The sequence below is a fragment of the Rhipicephalus sanguineus genome, chromosome 4 (assembly GCF_013339695.2).
Source record: "Rhipicephalus sanguineus isolate Rsan-2018 chromosome 4, BIME_Rsan_1.4, whole genome shotgun sequence".
NCBI classification, from domain to species: domain Eukaryota; kingdom Metazoa; phylum Arthropoda; class Arachnida; order Ixodida; family Ixodidae; genus Rhipicephalus; species Rhipicephalus sanguineus.
The window spans coordinates 192,407,131-192,424,223 of record NC_051179.1 but is presented as its reverse complement, the minus strand read 5'-3'; the positions used below and the strand labels follow the sequence as shown (position 1 = coordinate 192,424,223).

Here is a 17,093-nt window from a genome sequence, read left to right as displayed (position 1 = left end):
CAACTTTTCTTGACAGCACTGTGGAAGCTACAGAACCGAAGCGCATGCCTGCTACCACGCCCAGAAATAGTACTTGCATTTACTGATAATTTCCTCATTTGCCTTACTGAAATAAATGCGGCTTTATTTATTATGAGGACCCAGACAGTTGCGGGAAGTCGTAGGTAAAATACAGTTAGTGTTCACTTTGCACTAATGCCTTCCTTTTTTTTTCCATTTACTTAGACAGCACCACCTTTTCAGCACACCCGTTTTCCAAAGTAAACACGGCGGCCATGACGTAATGGGTCAGTGCACAGCTGCAAACACGCTGTTTAGTTCTCCAAGAAAAATATACTGAAAGACACAGGACGACCGGACTAGAGAACGCCAGCAGAACCGTTTATTCCGCCGTGTCTGCCTCGGCACAAAACACGAGGAAGAAGAAGAACAGGGATGATGATGGCTATCTACAAATGAGAAAGATGAAGTACGTTAAATGTGCTTACACTAATTTCCCCCCTCTTCGAAACGGCCAACCTGGCCGTAACTTTAAGAGAGTTGACTGTTGGGCTAGTTGGTGTTCAGACATGGGAACCATCGTTAAAGGCGCAACACCACACAACACAAGAGAAGACCAGACGAGCACAGGCGCCTGTGCTCGTCTGGTCTTCTCTTGTGTTGTGTGGTGTTGCGCCTTTAACGATGGTTCCCATGGCCGTAACTCAAAGATCGGCTGAACGAGTAATGAACGGCTTCATGCGAGAGACGTGAACAATCTCTGGGCTACGACGATGGTGGTCAGTGACGGACTGAAGCGGGGTGAGGAGATAGTTCACTGGAGAAGTTTGTCGTATAACGGTGTAGGGGCCAATGTACCGGTGAAGAAATTTCTCGCAAAGTCCAGACGTTCGAACCGGGGTCGATAGTAAGACCTTATCTCCTGGATAACACTCCACGTCACGTCGTTTACTGTCATAGCTACGTTCTTGTTCCTCTTGTGCAGCTTGCATGTTTAGACGAGCAATTTCCCGGCAATGCGCGACTCGAGCTGCAAACTCTTCTGGTAGGGAAGCACTGGACGGAGCAGGGGCAAAGAAGAATGCCGTGTCGAAGACGCAGGAGGCAGTCCGTCCATGCACTAGGAAAAAAGGACTGTAACCAGTAGATCATTGTGTTGCAGTATTGTAAGCGAATGTGACCAATGGCAAAAAGTCCCACTTTTTGTGGTCAGAGCGTAAGAACATGGAAATCATGTCAGTGAGCATTCGGTGGAAGCGCTCAGTAAGGCCGTTCATCTGCGGGTGGTATGTAGATGTGATTTTATGCACCGTATTACTCACCTGCAGGACGTCATCGAGGACCTGCAAAATGAAGGCTTTGCAATGGTCACTCAAAAGAATGCGCGGAGCTCACTGGCGCAAGACGATAGAGTGCAAGAAAAATTCGGCGATTTCTGCAGCGGTACCAGAACGAAGAGGCACAGTCTCGGCGTATCTTGTTAAGTGGTTGACTGCAGTGGTGATCCAACGGTGACCGGAAGGCGTCAACGACAAGGGACCGTACAATTCAATTCTGACAAATTCAAAAGGTGCGGTCGGACAGGGTATAGGCTGAAGGAAACCGGTGCGAGGGGATGTGGACCGCTTACGGCGCTGACACGATGAGCACGAGCCCGCGTATTTGGCAACCGTGGTGCTTGATGCGGTCGTAGGTCTTTTGGAAGCCTAGGTGGCCGGCAGCAATGTTGTCGTGAAATGCTTCTAAACACGAAGACGAAGGCACCGGGGAAGGACTGGCACCCACTTGTTACCCGTGGGATGATAAATGTAGCGATGACGCACGCCATCTTGTAGGCGAAATTGTCGAAGCTGGCATCGCAAATGGCTGTTGGGTGGTTTAGCGATGCCGCGAAGGTGATCGATGAAAATTCGACAGTAGGAGTCTGCCAGCTAAAGTGAACGGACATCAGAGTGCGAATAAAGTTGTATTTGATCCACTGAAGCAATCGAGAGCTGGTGTGAGGCAGGCGGGACATCGGAGCCACTCGAAGGAGATGCGAAGGGTGTATTGTCAAGAGAAAGCGGAAGTGGGCATCGGGACAGCGCGTTGGCATCATGATGACATTTGCCAGACTTGTACGTGATGGTAAAGTCGTATTCTTGTAAGCGCAGTATCCAGCACCCTAGACGTCCCGACATATTCTTCATTGATGACAGCCAACACAGTGTGTGATGGTCGGTGACGATCGTGAAGTGCCGACTGTAGAGGTATGGACGAAATTTCTGTATCGACCAGACAATAGCCAAGCACTCCTGCTCAGTGATCGTGTAGTTGCGCTCTACTGTCTACAGGGTCCGGCTAGCATATGCCACAACTTACTCTTTAGAGGCGGCGTCACGCTGTAGAAGCACTGCTCCGATACCTTGTGTGCTTGCGTCAGTGTGGAGTATAGTGGGCGCTCTCTCGTCAAAGTGGCAACGCACTGGTCCGGAAGTCAGGTGTTCTTTAAGGGTTTCAAATGCAAACTCGCAGTCAGACAGCGAGTTCGCGAGACTGCGAGACATGCGAAAGAAGCACCAGCGACTAATAGCTTATTCAGGGGAGCCGCTATGCTGGCGAAGTTGCGTATAAAGTGACGAAAGTAAGACACCAGATCAAGAAAGCTGCGCAACGTCTTCTGGTTGGAGGGTCGAGGGAACTGTAGCACAGCTGCGATTTTGTCAGGATCTGGCTGGATGCCGTCTTTCGAAACGACGTCACCGAGGACTTTTATACTTTTGCTGGCGAATGTGCACTTTCTTGTATTTATCTGAAGGCCAGCGTTGGAAAGGCACTCGAGTACCTCGTCTAATCGTTGAAGATGTTAGGTAAAGGTAGATGAAAAAACAACGATATCGTCTAAGTAACAGAGGCAGGTCTTCCATTTTAAGCCACGAAGAACCGTATCAATCATGTGCTCAAATGTGGCTGGAGTGTTGCACAGGCCAAATGGCATTACATTAAATTCATAAAGCCCGTCTGGCGTAGCAAAGGCGGTTTTTTCTTTGTCAGCCTCGTTAATGGGGATTTGTCAATACCCCGATCGCAGGTCAAGGCTCGAAAAATATTTCGCCCCTTGGAGTGTGTCTAAAGCGTCATCAATTTGAGGCATGATATACGTCCTTGCGCACGACCTTATTTAGTGCTCGGTGATCAATGCAGAAACGAACGGAGCCATCTTTTTTCTTGACTGAAACGAGCGGAGAAGCCCAGGAACTGGAAGAGGGTTTTTATTTCGTGATAGCATGTCGTCAACTTGTTCTTCAATTACTTTCCTTTCCGACTGCAAAACACGATATGGCCGACGGCGTATAACTCCCAAAACGTCGGTTTCAATGCGGTGTACAGCCACGGATGACTCACTGTTGTGGTACAGCTGTCGAAGCAGGCTTTGTGCTTAACTAAAAGCACCGGTAGCGCTTCCGACTGTGCAGATGTTAGTTCGGAACCGATCACTGCTCGCAAAGAGGAAGAACTCGAACCTGAAGCTGGTACTGGTGATGAAGACGGGCAAAGTGCTGCGATGGAGATCAGTGGAGAGGCGTCTATCGTCGCCACAGTCATCCCCTTGGGCAACAGCATGGATTCTGCAGTTGTGTTGCAGACAGGCAGAAGGGCGCAGCCACAGGAGGAGACAAGAGGCGACGAGAATTCCGCGCGAAGTACAGCGAGCAGAAGGGGCAGCTAGTGCATCACCATCGGCTACTAGGCTAGATGTGACAGCTGCCACGATGTCGTGACCAGGGGGCAGGACGCAGTCTTCAGTGACAGTTAAGTTGAAGATCGAGGGCGACGGGGCCGATATAGATGCATTCGTTGTATCCGTGATGTGAACGACGTTCTGTTTACGTGATATAACCACGGAGGCAAAATGTAGGAAGTCCCAGCCGAACGCACGTGGGCAACACAATCACCTCGATGTGGTGACGTATGCCGTCAATGAAGACACGAGCCGTACACTGTCCATCGGGTTGAATCTGTACGTTATTTGCGCCGCGCTACACAGGTCCTACGTAAGGTGTTCTGACTTTACGGAGCCACGAGCACAAGTCACTACGCAAAACAGAAAGTGGCGGTACCGGTATCAACAAGAGCTTGCACAGGAACACCTTCAATAATCACTGACAGCATATTGGCCGGTCGGACAGGGGTTAATTTGGTGGTTGGCAGGATGCTGTTTTCCCTCCAAAAACTGCAATCCTTAGTTTTCCGAATGCTGGTCAACAAAGCGGGAGATGGGGCGAAGCGGTGATGCAGAGCGGCGGTAGGGCGAAGGAGAGCGTCGTCTAGAGGAACGGGAGTCCTGACGTTGACGCGCGGACGCTGGAGGAGACGGAGACCGGTGCTGCGAGTACGGATAGGAATCTGGCCAATAAGGATCGGGTCTTCGGATCCGGTCTCGCTCGAAGTCAGCATAACCTCGTCGTTCATCCTGCTGGCGGCGACGGCAGTAACGGGATATGTGGCCACGTATACCGCAGTAAAAACAGACGGGACGGGATGAACGCCACTCAGGACATGAAGGTGCAGGTGGTGCTCTGACGCCCACTGAAGCCAAATGGCCAAAGGCAGGATCAGGACTCCCAGATGTGACGGCAGCAGGTGGTATTGCAGCAATATCGACGTATGTGGGCATCAAACGTGTTGTTTGAGCAACCGATGCTGTCGGTGTCGTCATGGCTGCCATATCAGCGTACAGGGGTATTGGGCGTGCTGGTGGAGCGACAGGTGCTGTCGGTGGTGTCATAGCTGCCAACCTGCCAACTCCTGCTTCACAAGATTGCGCAGGTCGAAAGGTGCCGATGGAGTGGAGCCAGCAGTGAATTGCGTCTGTGCCTGCTCTTGAAGTTCTTCACGGATGGTGGTGCGGATGAGGGCTCATAAGTCAGAGTGAGGCATAAGGTGAGGATCGCTGTCTTGCTGAAGACGCAGGGACTGCAGCTCGTCGAGGCGCTGGCATGTCGAAGTAATGTCCTCTACTGTTGTAGGGTTCTGAACAGCCAAGGCGTTAAATGCGATCGTGCCTATTCCTTTGAGGATGTGGCGAACGCGCTCGGCTTCCGTCATTTCACTGTTCGCACGATGGCAGAGGGCCAAGACATCCTCAATGTATGAGATGTATGACTCGTGTGCGAGTTGAACACGTGCAGCCAGCTTTTGTTGCGCTATCTCGGAACGGCCCGATGAGCATGCGAAGATTTGTCGCAGCTTGATGGTAAAAGCGGACCAGTCGGCGAAGTCAGTTTCATGGTTAAAATACCACGCTTTTGCGATGCCGGTGAAATAGAATGGGACATAAGTCAATTTCTCGGCTTCGGTCCACCGATTGACTGAATTTATGCGGTTGTAAAGGTCGAGCCAGTCGTCGACGTCGTCACCGCGGAGACCCGCGAACACGGGTGGTTCGCGTTGAGGGCTTGTTACAGTGGACGATGGGCGGGCAGCCGGAGGCATCGGTGTTGTAGCGTTAGGGCTAGTGGTTTGATCCGATGGCTGCATAGCTGTAGGGGTGGCCGGGCACAAGCGGCGACCGCATCATAGCTCCAGGTAGGACGGGAACACAGGAGGACGTCGGGATCTTGACGAACCTCCACCACTGTGAAAGACGCAGGACGACCGGACCAGAGAACGCCAGCAGAACCGTTTATTCTGCCGTGTCTGCCTCGGCACAAAACACGAGGAAGAAGAAGAACAGGGATGATGATGGCTATGTACAAATGAGAAAGATGAAGTACGTTAAATGTGCTTACACTACTCGTAATATGACGCTAAAATGTGCACTGAACAATCGAAATGTATCTGCCATTCACATTTTTCGTGTATGTAGTTTTTAAACGTGTGAACGATGCGAGCAAGCGAAACCGAAATCAGCCGCAAGCTGCTGTACTACTTGTGGAGCAACACGAATGTGCGGAAGCCCCGCCTTGTAGCCTTTGCTCTACTGTCAAGATAAGTTGTTGCCGAGTATAGTTTCTTTAACCTTTACATGCAACTAGGGATTGTTTGAAGGACCCCTGACAGCAAAACTTTTGTTTTTGACTTTTTTACTGTAATTTGTAGTTTTGTGTCTGATAATCCCGAAATTGAATTGTAAATGCCATAACGTATTGCATAAGTAATGCTAGCATTGTTAATTATGACCAATTTGAGCGTCACTATGAAATGGCTGCCTAAAATTAAAAGAAACTGGTGCCCCACCATGGGGGTAGCGCCTAAGATCATGTGCGCTCAAGCTTTAGTGACGTTGAAAGTGCAGTTTTCAAATTGGCACCCCGTGTGAATGAAACTATGTGGTGCTCTGGTGTGAGTTAAGCCTGTTAAGCATTCACTAAACTGTCAAGAGCGTGTCCGCTCAGGAAGAAGGAAAGCATTCTTGGCGTAAGCAGCCAGAACCACCTTGAGAGCCGCCTGACAACAGAGTGAGAGGGGCGAGGGACCATAGCCACCGTCAGGTGTGAGTCGCAAATCTTCTGTGACGTCGGCAATACTCGCTTTACTCGATCAGTGTCACAGAGGGTCTCCTGTATGTGTCATACCAGTGGCGATGTCGCAAGGTGCTGCCAACTCAGATGAGCACTCGCGCTTACCTTAAAACCAAACTAAAATATTTTAAAGGCAACATTCACCACTACTAATCAGTCAGAAGTGCCCACATATGCAGGACAGTCAAACAACACAAACATCTTGGGTTTGGAATTTGGGTGTCAGGGGTCCTTTAATGTTGTGCAGGTGTAGTTTTTGCATGATGGCATTTATTCTACCACAAACATAATTTTAAGATCTCCCTGTGGAACCAATGGGCACATCTGCCATAGTGCACCTTTGAAATGTGCCGCTTTCTAGGGAATTCTCCAAATTGAAAATGGCTGCAATTTTCAACTGCACTGCTCAGAGTTCAAAGTTAGGAGGAGATGATTCCATAGGCACATGAAAATGATGAGACTATTGCCTCTTAACCGACTACAGATGGTTGTTGGTAAGATGGTTGTTGGTAACGCCTTTTGGTGCTCGCCCTCTCAGTGTGACTCTATTGTTTGTTCACTGCAGGACCAGCTGTTGAGTGGCTGAAGACATGCAGCATGCAGTTTCCACCAGAGCTGAGAGGTAGCCAGCCCTTTCTGACTTCAGGTAAACCTTTCTAGCAGAAGCAGCTGCTGCATGCATGGTTGAATGCAATCGCAATTGATAATTGTCCTTGCTGAGTCCTTGCTGAGACGTGTCAAGTTGGATGGAGAAAAGGCAGAACTGCTCTGATGCCCAGACATTGACGATGTATTGTAGGCATCTATTATGCACTTCTTCCTCATCTCTGCGTTATTGTAATCATCATCACGCGTTCGTCATCATCATTGTCTTCGGGTGTGTGCTCTTCATCATAGTGTTCGTGGCGCTTGTTCGCTCCCGATGTCGCAACCAAATAAACGTCGTTCCGACTGAGACGTCGTAGTATTCTATTTTTAGGCATCTATGCGCTTTTCCTCTAGTTGCGTGCAGCACTTCGCCTGTTCATAGCGTCATTGCCAAGGCGCTTGCCCTTCTAACGTCGTTTGTACCTGCTCCACTCCTGTCCGAGCACAGGTACCACAAGTGTGGTGAGTGAACAGCGGTGCAGCATGCTTAATTTGTCACTTATTAAAAGCGTGCAGTATGCTTACAAGAGCACTATGCCACGCCCTCTGCCAAGCAGATAGCTTAAGACTCCTATCATGGGTTGTGCTGGCAAATTCATCAGTAACAGTCCTCACGCTTTTCATTCTTTGTGGTGCCTATCTGTAATGGCATTGCTGGAGGCACTGGAGGCTGAATAATTGATAGGCCTTTCTCTGCAGAAATGACAGAAGGCCTTCTGTGGGACATTGTAGCATTTGCCACATCACTAGTTCAGGTGCGCATGTTAACCTTTATGCAACATAGTACCGCTACCTTGGACGTTCATATTTGCTTTAAGGCACAAGAGAACACAAACACGAGAAAGGACGCTCTGTCTTGTGTCCTTTCTCGTGCTTGTGTTCTCTTGTGCCTTAAAGGGACACTAAAGGCAAATAACAATTTATGTCAGAGTGAAAGCTCAATGTATGACAACTTATAAAACGTCAATATTATCAACAGCAGTGCCCTACTTAGCGAGAAATTAAGCTAAATGTATGACATGATGAGCGCCACGAGTGGAACACTTTCAAAGTGATCCCGATGACGTATGAGAGCCTGCCTACAATAAATCACTAGTTATCAAACTAGCAGCAATAAAAAAAGAAGCTTCCGTGCATCAAAAGACGTAATAAAGTGCTGTCTGTTCATTTCCGTTTGATTAATGGAAAAAAGAACCTCTGTGGCGTTGCAATGGGGAACGGCGCGAGTGGTTCAAAGGTACCGTTTTCGCCGAACTGCGCTTCGCCCGGCGCCCTGCTTCGCTTACGCGGTCGCGTCTAAGTGGTAGTTTCGGAATCGCATACTGCCGCATGTGTTTTGCGCGCTCGTGATAGTCGCTCTGACCGAAAGTCGCTCTGACCACATGCAACGACGCCGGCGCTACGAGCCCTGAGCAGCATACCACGTTCATCGGGGCTCAAGTCGCTGAATTGGAGCCCAGCGTCGCGAGCCAATGTCTTGTTGTCAAGTCCACATCCATTGCGGCGATTGCGGAAAGCTTCGATGGCTTCGATGGCCGTTGTTGCTGCTGTAAGTCCCGCTACTTTCGCTCTGCTGCTACTAGTGGCGGCGGCCGCGCAGTAAAGGCGGGCAACGTTGGGCACGGCAGCAGTGACGTATGAAAGTCTGATTTCAGGTGGGTGATTTGAAGTGCGCTAACGCGATGTGGACCACTAAAACGTGATTTTATTTCAAAATAAGCACTTCCTCGGCATAAAAGTAGCACTACGAGGTCTCTGGACCGCTATTTCAACAATCAACGTTGACTTAATATTTGCCTTTAGTGTCCCTTTAAAGCAAATATGAACGTAAACCAGCTAGTCCTACATAAATTTCTCTTCAAACATAAGACGATAATGTCACAGCAGCAAATATACAGTCGACTGCCCATTTTTCAGACATGCTTGGAAATTCAGATGCTCTTGTGGGACTGTCACAAGACTCATAGACATCAGTCTATAAGAACGTCTGAAATTTCAGACATAGCAGCTCTTCGGCATCCTATTTTTTGGATTTTCTGCCATATTGCAGGTTTGAAACAGCAGTAATTTATGCCCCCACCTCTGCCGTGCCTATCATCTCGTAGGTTCATACTTGCGCTTTCATTAGTCGATCTGTTTGCAGCCGTAGCTGTGTCCAAAAGCTAGCTTTGCCGTGATGCCTAAGTCTTATGGGGTGAAGCAGACAGAAAATTTAACGGGGCCAATATCACTGGACACTGTGATGATGTCTTTACGGGTAAACACCGGAAATGCATACATGCATGGTGGCAGCAGGCAGCAAACACGCCAGTACAACATAATCGCTGAGAACCCTTTATAATAAGCATCGTCAGCTAACTGCTCGGTAGTGCATGTGACCTACCGCAGTTCTGAGCGTGCTGCACGCTTTTAATGGACTACAACTCAAGCGTGCTGCGCTGCCGATCATGCTTTCTTTGTGTGAGACTACTAAGTGCGCCGCACAGATGCATTGCCTTCACGAATGAAAGCAGCTCACGATCGCCACACGTGTGTGGTCAGGAACTGAGTGGGCTCAACGAACACTTTCACGGCAAACGTGTGTAGTGTACAACAAGTGCCCTGGCAGTGACAGCGGTAGGCAACATGCTGCACGCAACTAGGAATGATCGGCTTCATGTGGCAGAAAATGCTGCGTGTGGGCGGAGATTTTAGCATAGTAGCACATCAATTACGTGCACACACGCATCGGGCAAAGCTGACGAATCGACCGCTCTTCCACCACAGCCTTCGTGTTCTGCGTCATTGTTTCCAAACGCTCCATACGAGAGAGCCGCAATTTTTTCTGCGCTTTGTCGGTATCGGCAGCGCTCGCCACTAGACTCAAATTTGCAATTGGCGGTTGGGCCTGTAGTTATGTGGGGTTCGCAGCAGGTACCGAATGTATTCACGGGAGCCTGGGTTTGCACCAATATGTCTGATAAGTGCACTGGCAGGCATAGAAGTGGTTTCACACGTGGCTATAATGATTTGACTGCTTGAGTGGAATTAAAAAGTATGAACTTGTTTTTTCTGACTATTTCGCAGTGCCTAGGGAGTCCAAGAAATCAGACATTGAGTGTATCAGGCTCTATGGAGTCTTAATTGGGAGTTCATCGCAATTCCGTTTTAAAGGGCCAGTAAACAGGCTCCGACGTTTTTTTACACCCCCTAAACAAGCTCGCCAATTCATTCAGTAGACCGCGGCGATCACGTTTTCCAAATATTACAGCACTGTGCAGACCCTGCATTTCGAAAAACAATTCCCACGCCTCTTTCCTTCACCTGACCAATCCCCCTCGTAAGCGCAGTAAGGCAAACTTGCCCATGGGCAACTTGACGTACCACTGAGGTCTCAACAAACAGTTGTCAAGTTAACGTCAGTTCCTGTTCCCACCCACCGCTACGAAACTGTATCTTGCTTCTTGGCCCTGCGGTGATGCGGTTTCGACCATGCAGTTGTCGGGTTGTCGTGTGTATATTCCTCGCACTGCACAGCACCTGCACGCACTTGGCCTTCAACATGAGCAACACGTGGAGGAAGCATTGTCGGCTGCAAATTGAACGGAGAGAGGGGGAATCTCCGGTACCTCTGACGGGTTGCGCTTGCTTGGTTTTCCCATTGCACATGCGGCAAGCAGGGTTCTCCACGCTTTTCTCTCGCGCCCCTTCGTCGTCTTGGAAAGCAAGCACACATTCCTGCTGCATTGTGAACTGTCAGCAAAGGTTTAAAATACTGAAGAGCCGAAAACTGCCCGACAAGTTACATGCGACAACGTTAAACATAAACAATCAGGAGCCGCAGCAACTGGAAATGCATTGCAACTGATCGAGCTCGCTGACGATGTCAATAGCTGACGTAGTGTCACGTTGCCAAAGTGGGCGGAGTCACGATGACGGGCTACACGTTCCCGGGACTCCCTGTGGCAGAGAAGGGTGGCGAGGCCGTGCGAATATTTGAAACCAGCTGAAACGGATATTCTAACCCCTGTAACTTCCTTTTTATAGCACGTAATCGCAAAATTCTTGCGGCAGCACGTTCACATAGCAAAAGTGCGCATACTTCTCTTCATTACAATTTTCGGACCTTGGGGTTGTTTACTGGCCCTTTAACAGTGCTATGTTTAAAATGGGTATGTATTAGAGATGGCTTACTGTAAAAAATAAGAATCTAAGCACTCATTGATCGTTGAACATTGGAATTTGTCTAAATATTCACCTTTTTAACAGCATGTACAGCCATGGCCGAATATTTGGGAAAATTCGAATGTGCATTATTCAAATTGAATAGGCTTTGAATAAAGAAACTATTCTACAGTAATACCTCGTTAACTCAAACTCACATATCTTGAAAAATTGGCTAAGCCAATATTTTCCAATGCCCCAAACCATTTCCCATGCGTGCCACATATTTATTGCCCTCTATCTTGAAGTATTCTTGGGCCAAATTTCAGATGTCTCGAAATCTCGATTGAGAGTGGAACGAAATTTTCGTCACTAGAAAGCCTTGCAAGCTTCCCGTGAAACTACAGCACCTACGACAAAGCGGACACTGTCCACGAATGTGAAGTTGAATCCTAATGGCATAACGAGTTTGTCAAGCAACTCTGTGGCGCATCACGTGATGCAGTGTACGTGCACAAAGCTGCAAAATGGCAAGCTTGGTGCAGTTCACTTTGCTTACTGGCAGACATTCATAAGATGTGCAATTACTGTGGTCATTTTATTTACGTAACACACGCAACACGGATTTTATCACTGGCTGTGTGGTACTGTGAGGCTGGCACCGCCAAAGCAAGGCAAGCCACTGACACTGCAAAGAGAGCTAATGGAAGAAATGGGGAAAAGGAATTTGGCATCCTTTGTCTACGCCTTCGTTGGCGGTAAAGAACAAGCATGATGTGCCTCTTGAGCAAGTGGTTGTGGGTTCAAAGCTCGATGTTTCCAGATGTCAAAGCAGCGCTCAAGGTGTGGCCGCATAATACAAGACTGAAGAGCAGCCAGCCTTCCAGTCACCGCAACATTAATCCTCTGAGGGTCGACTTTTTCGCCAATTGTGACCTGCCAGGGTCAATTTTTTTTATTGCTGATTTAAATTCTTCAGGTGAATCTATATTAGAGGAAAATTGATTTTTTTTGGGTGACCATAAAGTAAAAAAAATTGTTTGTGCAGTTGCATAAGCATGGTTTATTCATGAGTAGCACCAAGAAAATTCTAAAGAAAGCTTATGTGACTGTTACAAAAATTATCTGTTGCATTAAATGTTTGTGTAGCTCAGACGTACAAAAATAAGTGCACAAAGTGGCGTCAAGTGGAAACATGGAGGGAAAAAAGTCACCTTTGATTAAAGGCCAACTGCAACGAAATTTCGCAGTGCTCAAAAAGCCGATTTATAGGCAGTCTAGCTGGAGATAATGCTACCGGCCAAATTTCACCTTCGAAATGTGAGTGGTTACCTCAGAAAAAAACCCGCCAACAACACAATTTTTCATACCGAAACTAGAAAAACTACGCCATTACAGCTGACCGGAAGTGACGCAGGCTGCAGCCCGACTGACCGACTGATGCAGGCGAATCGTCTGCTCTGCGCTCCGAAGTATTCGCTTCGCGGCCGCGCCACAGAGTTTTCTTTTTAAATGATAATGAAAAAAACAAAGCATGTAAACATCCACCGGATGTTTACATTCTTTGTATGTACTTTGTATGTACTTTGTATGTACTGAGTTCCTTTGGAATAACGTGAGGCCGTCCCTGCCGACCAGAGTAAAAGCCGCAGACCAAGAAAGGGAGGTGATGGTTCTTGGTGACTGCTACCTATCGGACACTTACCAACGTATCCTGCAACTAGGCCCGAAACACTGCTTGGAACCAGCATTGAAACCTGTTAAAAAGCTTGGCCTTTCGAGGTCTGTATCGTGTTGTGTTCTTGAAAGTGAAAGCTCTTTTTGTTTGAAGGAATGTGTTTCTGCTGTCGCCAAGCCCAATGCTAATCCTGTAAAGAGGCAGTATGCCAGCCCTCTGGTGAAACACTTTGTTTCAAACGGCCTCAGGCTACTTACTTCGGATAAGGAAGGATTTTTTGTGGTTATGTCCGAAGAACAGCTTGGTCTTAAAGCACACAGTGCGATAAGCAGGAACTTCGTTCTGCGCAGGTTAAGAAGCAAGCCATTACACTTCTTAAAAACCTAAGTTTGGAGCATCTCAGCAATGCTGTTGGTAAAACTAAAGAAGTTCTCTTGAGACCCTTTTTCACAGCGTCAAACCCATAAGACTGATGTGCCATTTCGGGTTATCGTCACCGAACGTCACACCTGGCAATATGTAGCGTCCTGGATTTCTTCAAAAGCACCTCAGCCATCTTTCGCTGAATGACCCTTTCCTCATCAATGGTTCGTATGACGTTGTCAAATATTTAAACACAGATAATCCCAAGAAGTGAATGGCTTTTAGCATGGATGTAGTTGATCTTTTTTATTCTATTCCCCATGCGCAGCTGTTGACTTGTGTGAAGGCTTGTATTAGAGAGCAGAATGATGAATGCGCATTCATCAACAGTTGCAGTATTAGTACCAACAGTTTCCTAGAGCTGCTCACGTTTTATTTGTCTTCGACCGTGCTTGGATAGAATGATCAAGTGTATGTGCAGCGATCCGGCATCTGTATATGGTCCCGGGTAGCCCCGGTTTTATGTGACATTTTTCTTAGTTATATTGACAATGTCTTGGCTAATGATCTAGATGGAATGGTGGTGAAGATTTTTCACTACGAAGACGATTATTTGGTTGTCACAAAGAAGGACAATTTCATGCATCAGATGATCAATGTTGTGAAATGTTTCAAAGAAAGAGGACTAGGCCTGACCTTTACATGCGAAAGCCCTGTGGAAAGGAAAATTCAGTTTCTGGAACTGTCTCTGATGTTTAATGAGCAACATGTTTGCTGGGAATTTGCCCCTAGGTTCAAGAAGCCTTTGCTTAACTATTCCTCCAGTCATTCTAAGATTGTGAAATCTGGTATCACTGTTAACACCATTTTTTCTGCCCTAACCAAGTCGTGTGTCCACAAAATGTCCTCAAGCCTCCTATGTCAAGTTCAGCGTCTGAAACACGGGGCCTTCCCTCTTGACGCCATTGCTTCTGCGTCATTAAAAGTTATGAACAAAGTTAGAAATGGTCCAGCAAAAGCGCTCGATGACAAACTGGGAGAGGGTAACAAACTAGCGGTGATTCCATATATTCATGGCATTTCTCACCGTATTAAAAAGATTGCCGACAAGTTTAACATTGACGTCTACTTTTCCGCTAAGAATAAGCTGAATACCCTGTGTGCCAGAATTGATAATTTGTCCTCAGGTGCGAGTGGGTCATCTAGGAGAACGTGCACAGTAGAACACTGCATGCATTTCGTCCCTTGCAAAAGCAGTGTAGTGTACTCAATTCCAATGTCGTGCGGTAAAGTGTATGTGGGGCAAACGGGGCGCTGCCTCAACATTCGCCTGCACGAGCATCATAGCTCTCTCAAGTGTGCGCCGTATTCGCATTTGGCCGCCCACTGTGCCGCTTGTGGCTGCTCACCGGAGTTCTGCCGCACGAACACTGTTTTTGGACACAATGAGGCGCGAATCAGAGAGATAGCTGAAGCCATACCTGCCAAGTCTCCCGGATTACCCGGGAGACTCCCGGATTTTGAACGTTTCTCCCGGTTGTACGGGTCATAGAAAAATCTCCCGGAAATCCAGTTTTGCTCCGCGCGTCCAGTGCTTTGTCTGGCCACATGAGCAAAGTTGTCTGGCCACGTAGTAGAAAGGATTCTTCTTTTTTTTTAACGATGGTAGAAAGGTTCAACTCAGTTTCATTGCGCATGAAGTAGTTGTGCACTTTGCGCCGCAGTGCTGCCAACGCAAACGTGTCATAGTGCTGCAGCCGCGTCCTGCCGGTGATGCGCTTCTCAGTTTGGCCCGAGGAATTCAATTTCTTGCGCTTCGGGGAGGCAAGGGGGGCCCGCAGAGCTTCAGCCTTGATACGCTTAACTGTTCGCTCGCTCACTATTGCCCAACGAAATAACTGGTAAGCAAGCGGCGACAGGCCTCGCACGCGGAGCGATGTTATCGCATGCGCCCTTCGCGCGACGGGGACGGCCGGGTCGTTTCATCCTGCTTCAACCGCGTTCGTCTCTAGCGCTAGCGCGCTTTTACTCGCACATGAAACAGACGATGCGTAAGCGATGTTATCGGTTTGGACTCTGTACAAATCAGCGGCGACCGCAAAATCCCGCTGACAGTGTCCACATAATTGCTATCGCAGTACCCCGCTCCCCCCCCCCCCCTGTGTGTGTGGTCAGCATATTTTATATCACCCCCCCCCCCCGCTGAGTACATCTCCCGGATTCCGTTTCTCCAAACTTGGCAGGTATGGCTGAAGCTTTTGCTATCAGCAAAAATGGTGACGCGTGTGTCAGCACTCCATCGATTGCGTTGCTCGATTGTGAGATGGCTTACTTGGACAACACTTAAATTTGCTGTATGCCTGCATTCGCTTGTCATGTGCTTAGGTTGCGCACGCATCTATGTTTCTTTTCTTTCTTTTTCTTTTCTTTGTGCTTGAATAAAGCATTTAGTTGTCAGTCAGCGCTCGTGTTGTGCAGTCTCTTCTTTCTGTCTCGTTTTTTGCGCTGTTCAATATGAACCCCAACCAACTAGCTCAACTCTCCCTTTTGCCACCGTGAAGGAAACACGGATACATGCCCATGAAGCTCTTCTCTAAGCAACGGCTGCCCGCTTCGCACCTATCATCTCGCCCTGCTGTCTTTGAGAACACGCTGGTTCACAATAAATGATGTTGGTGGTTTACGCATCGTGTATTCTCGCTTCGTCGATAGACTATGGACGGTAAGACAGCGTTGTTTTCGATATCGATGCTCGGTTTGGCACACTCTCATGTCTACCGAAAGCGGCCCTGCATTTCTGTAAACGCTTGTCTGACTGCACCCAAAACTTTTACATTAAACCTAACATAGCACAATTTGTTTTGCTAAAATACATTTACGTGCTTGAATTTCTTTGAACCGAGCACGACTACATTTCTGTCGAACTTTGCTGCTTTGACTACTAGCAACTAGAAGCGAGCCGATCAGCTTTTGGAGCATTCATTACTCGCGCGTAGATGGCGCAGCTAGTCTAGCGCTTTGCAGGGCGTCGTTTTACCGGCTTTACATTATACTAATGTCTTTCGAATAGCGTTACGCTATATTTTAGCGTGCAAAAGACGCTGACACAAGCATTTTAGGCTATACTAAAGCTGTCTAATACGTATACCTCTTGTTGTCGGTGCTTCTCCAAACACTGGTCGGAGCTTCCCGCTGTTGGGTTTGTAGTGGCTGAATATTGAAGGCACTTTGTCAGGATTCAGCGTTCTTTTCAGTTTCAGCAGTATTTTGGCGAAGAGAGACCGATCGTACATAAAGTTGTCGTCTTTGAAGTGCGCCGTGTAAAGTACCACGTACTTCGATAGCTCCCATTCCTTTCACCTCACTGCGATAGCTATTGGAGCTTTACGTGTTTCGGAAAAGCGTGAAAGCTAGTCCCGTTCGTAACATACGTGTTCCAGCAGCCTACGGCCCTGCATTTCGTCCTGCAAAATAGTTAACTTTTCTGAATTAGCCGCTTGTAGAGGGGTGTGACGCAGAAAAGGAAGGGATGCGGCTGCAGAGAGTTCTGCTCACGAGCGCGGCCGTGAACTGTGATTTACATCATTTCTGTTTGTGTCCGATTTGCCTGGGCACACCGCTAGGGCTCCGCGTCGTCTGCTAGCTGACAATTAGAGCACCGATTATAAATGAAATATGCGACTGCAAGATTTTTCACTGTGATTATCATTACTTACCCAACATATACAACACATTCCGAGCAAATTCTGCCCAAGTCA

General features: G+C 48.0%; 1 protein-coding gene across 1 annotated transcript in view; it reads left to right on the top strand.

Annotated features, from left to right (window-relative positions):
* Positions 1 to 17,093, top strand: part of LOC119390985 (uncharacterized) — a 95,632-nt gene that overhangs the window by 7,037 nt on the left and 71,502 nt on the right. Inside the window, exon 3 of the mRNA XM_037658690.2 lies at positions 7,069 to 7,149. Coding sequence (XP_037514618.1) covers positions 7,101 to 7,149 — 49 coding nt within the window. The 5' untranslated portion in view covers positions 7,069 to 7,100. The remainder of the gene's footprint in view (positions 1 to 7,068; positions 7,150 to 17,093) is intronic.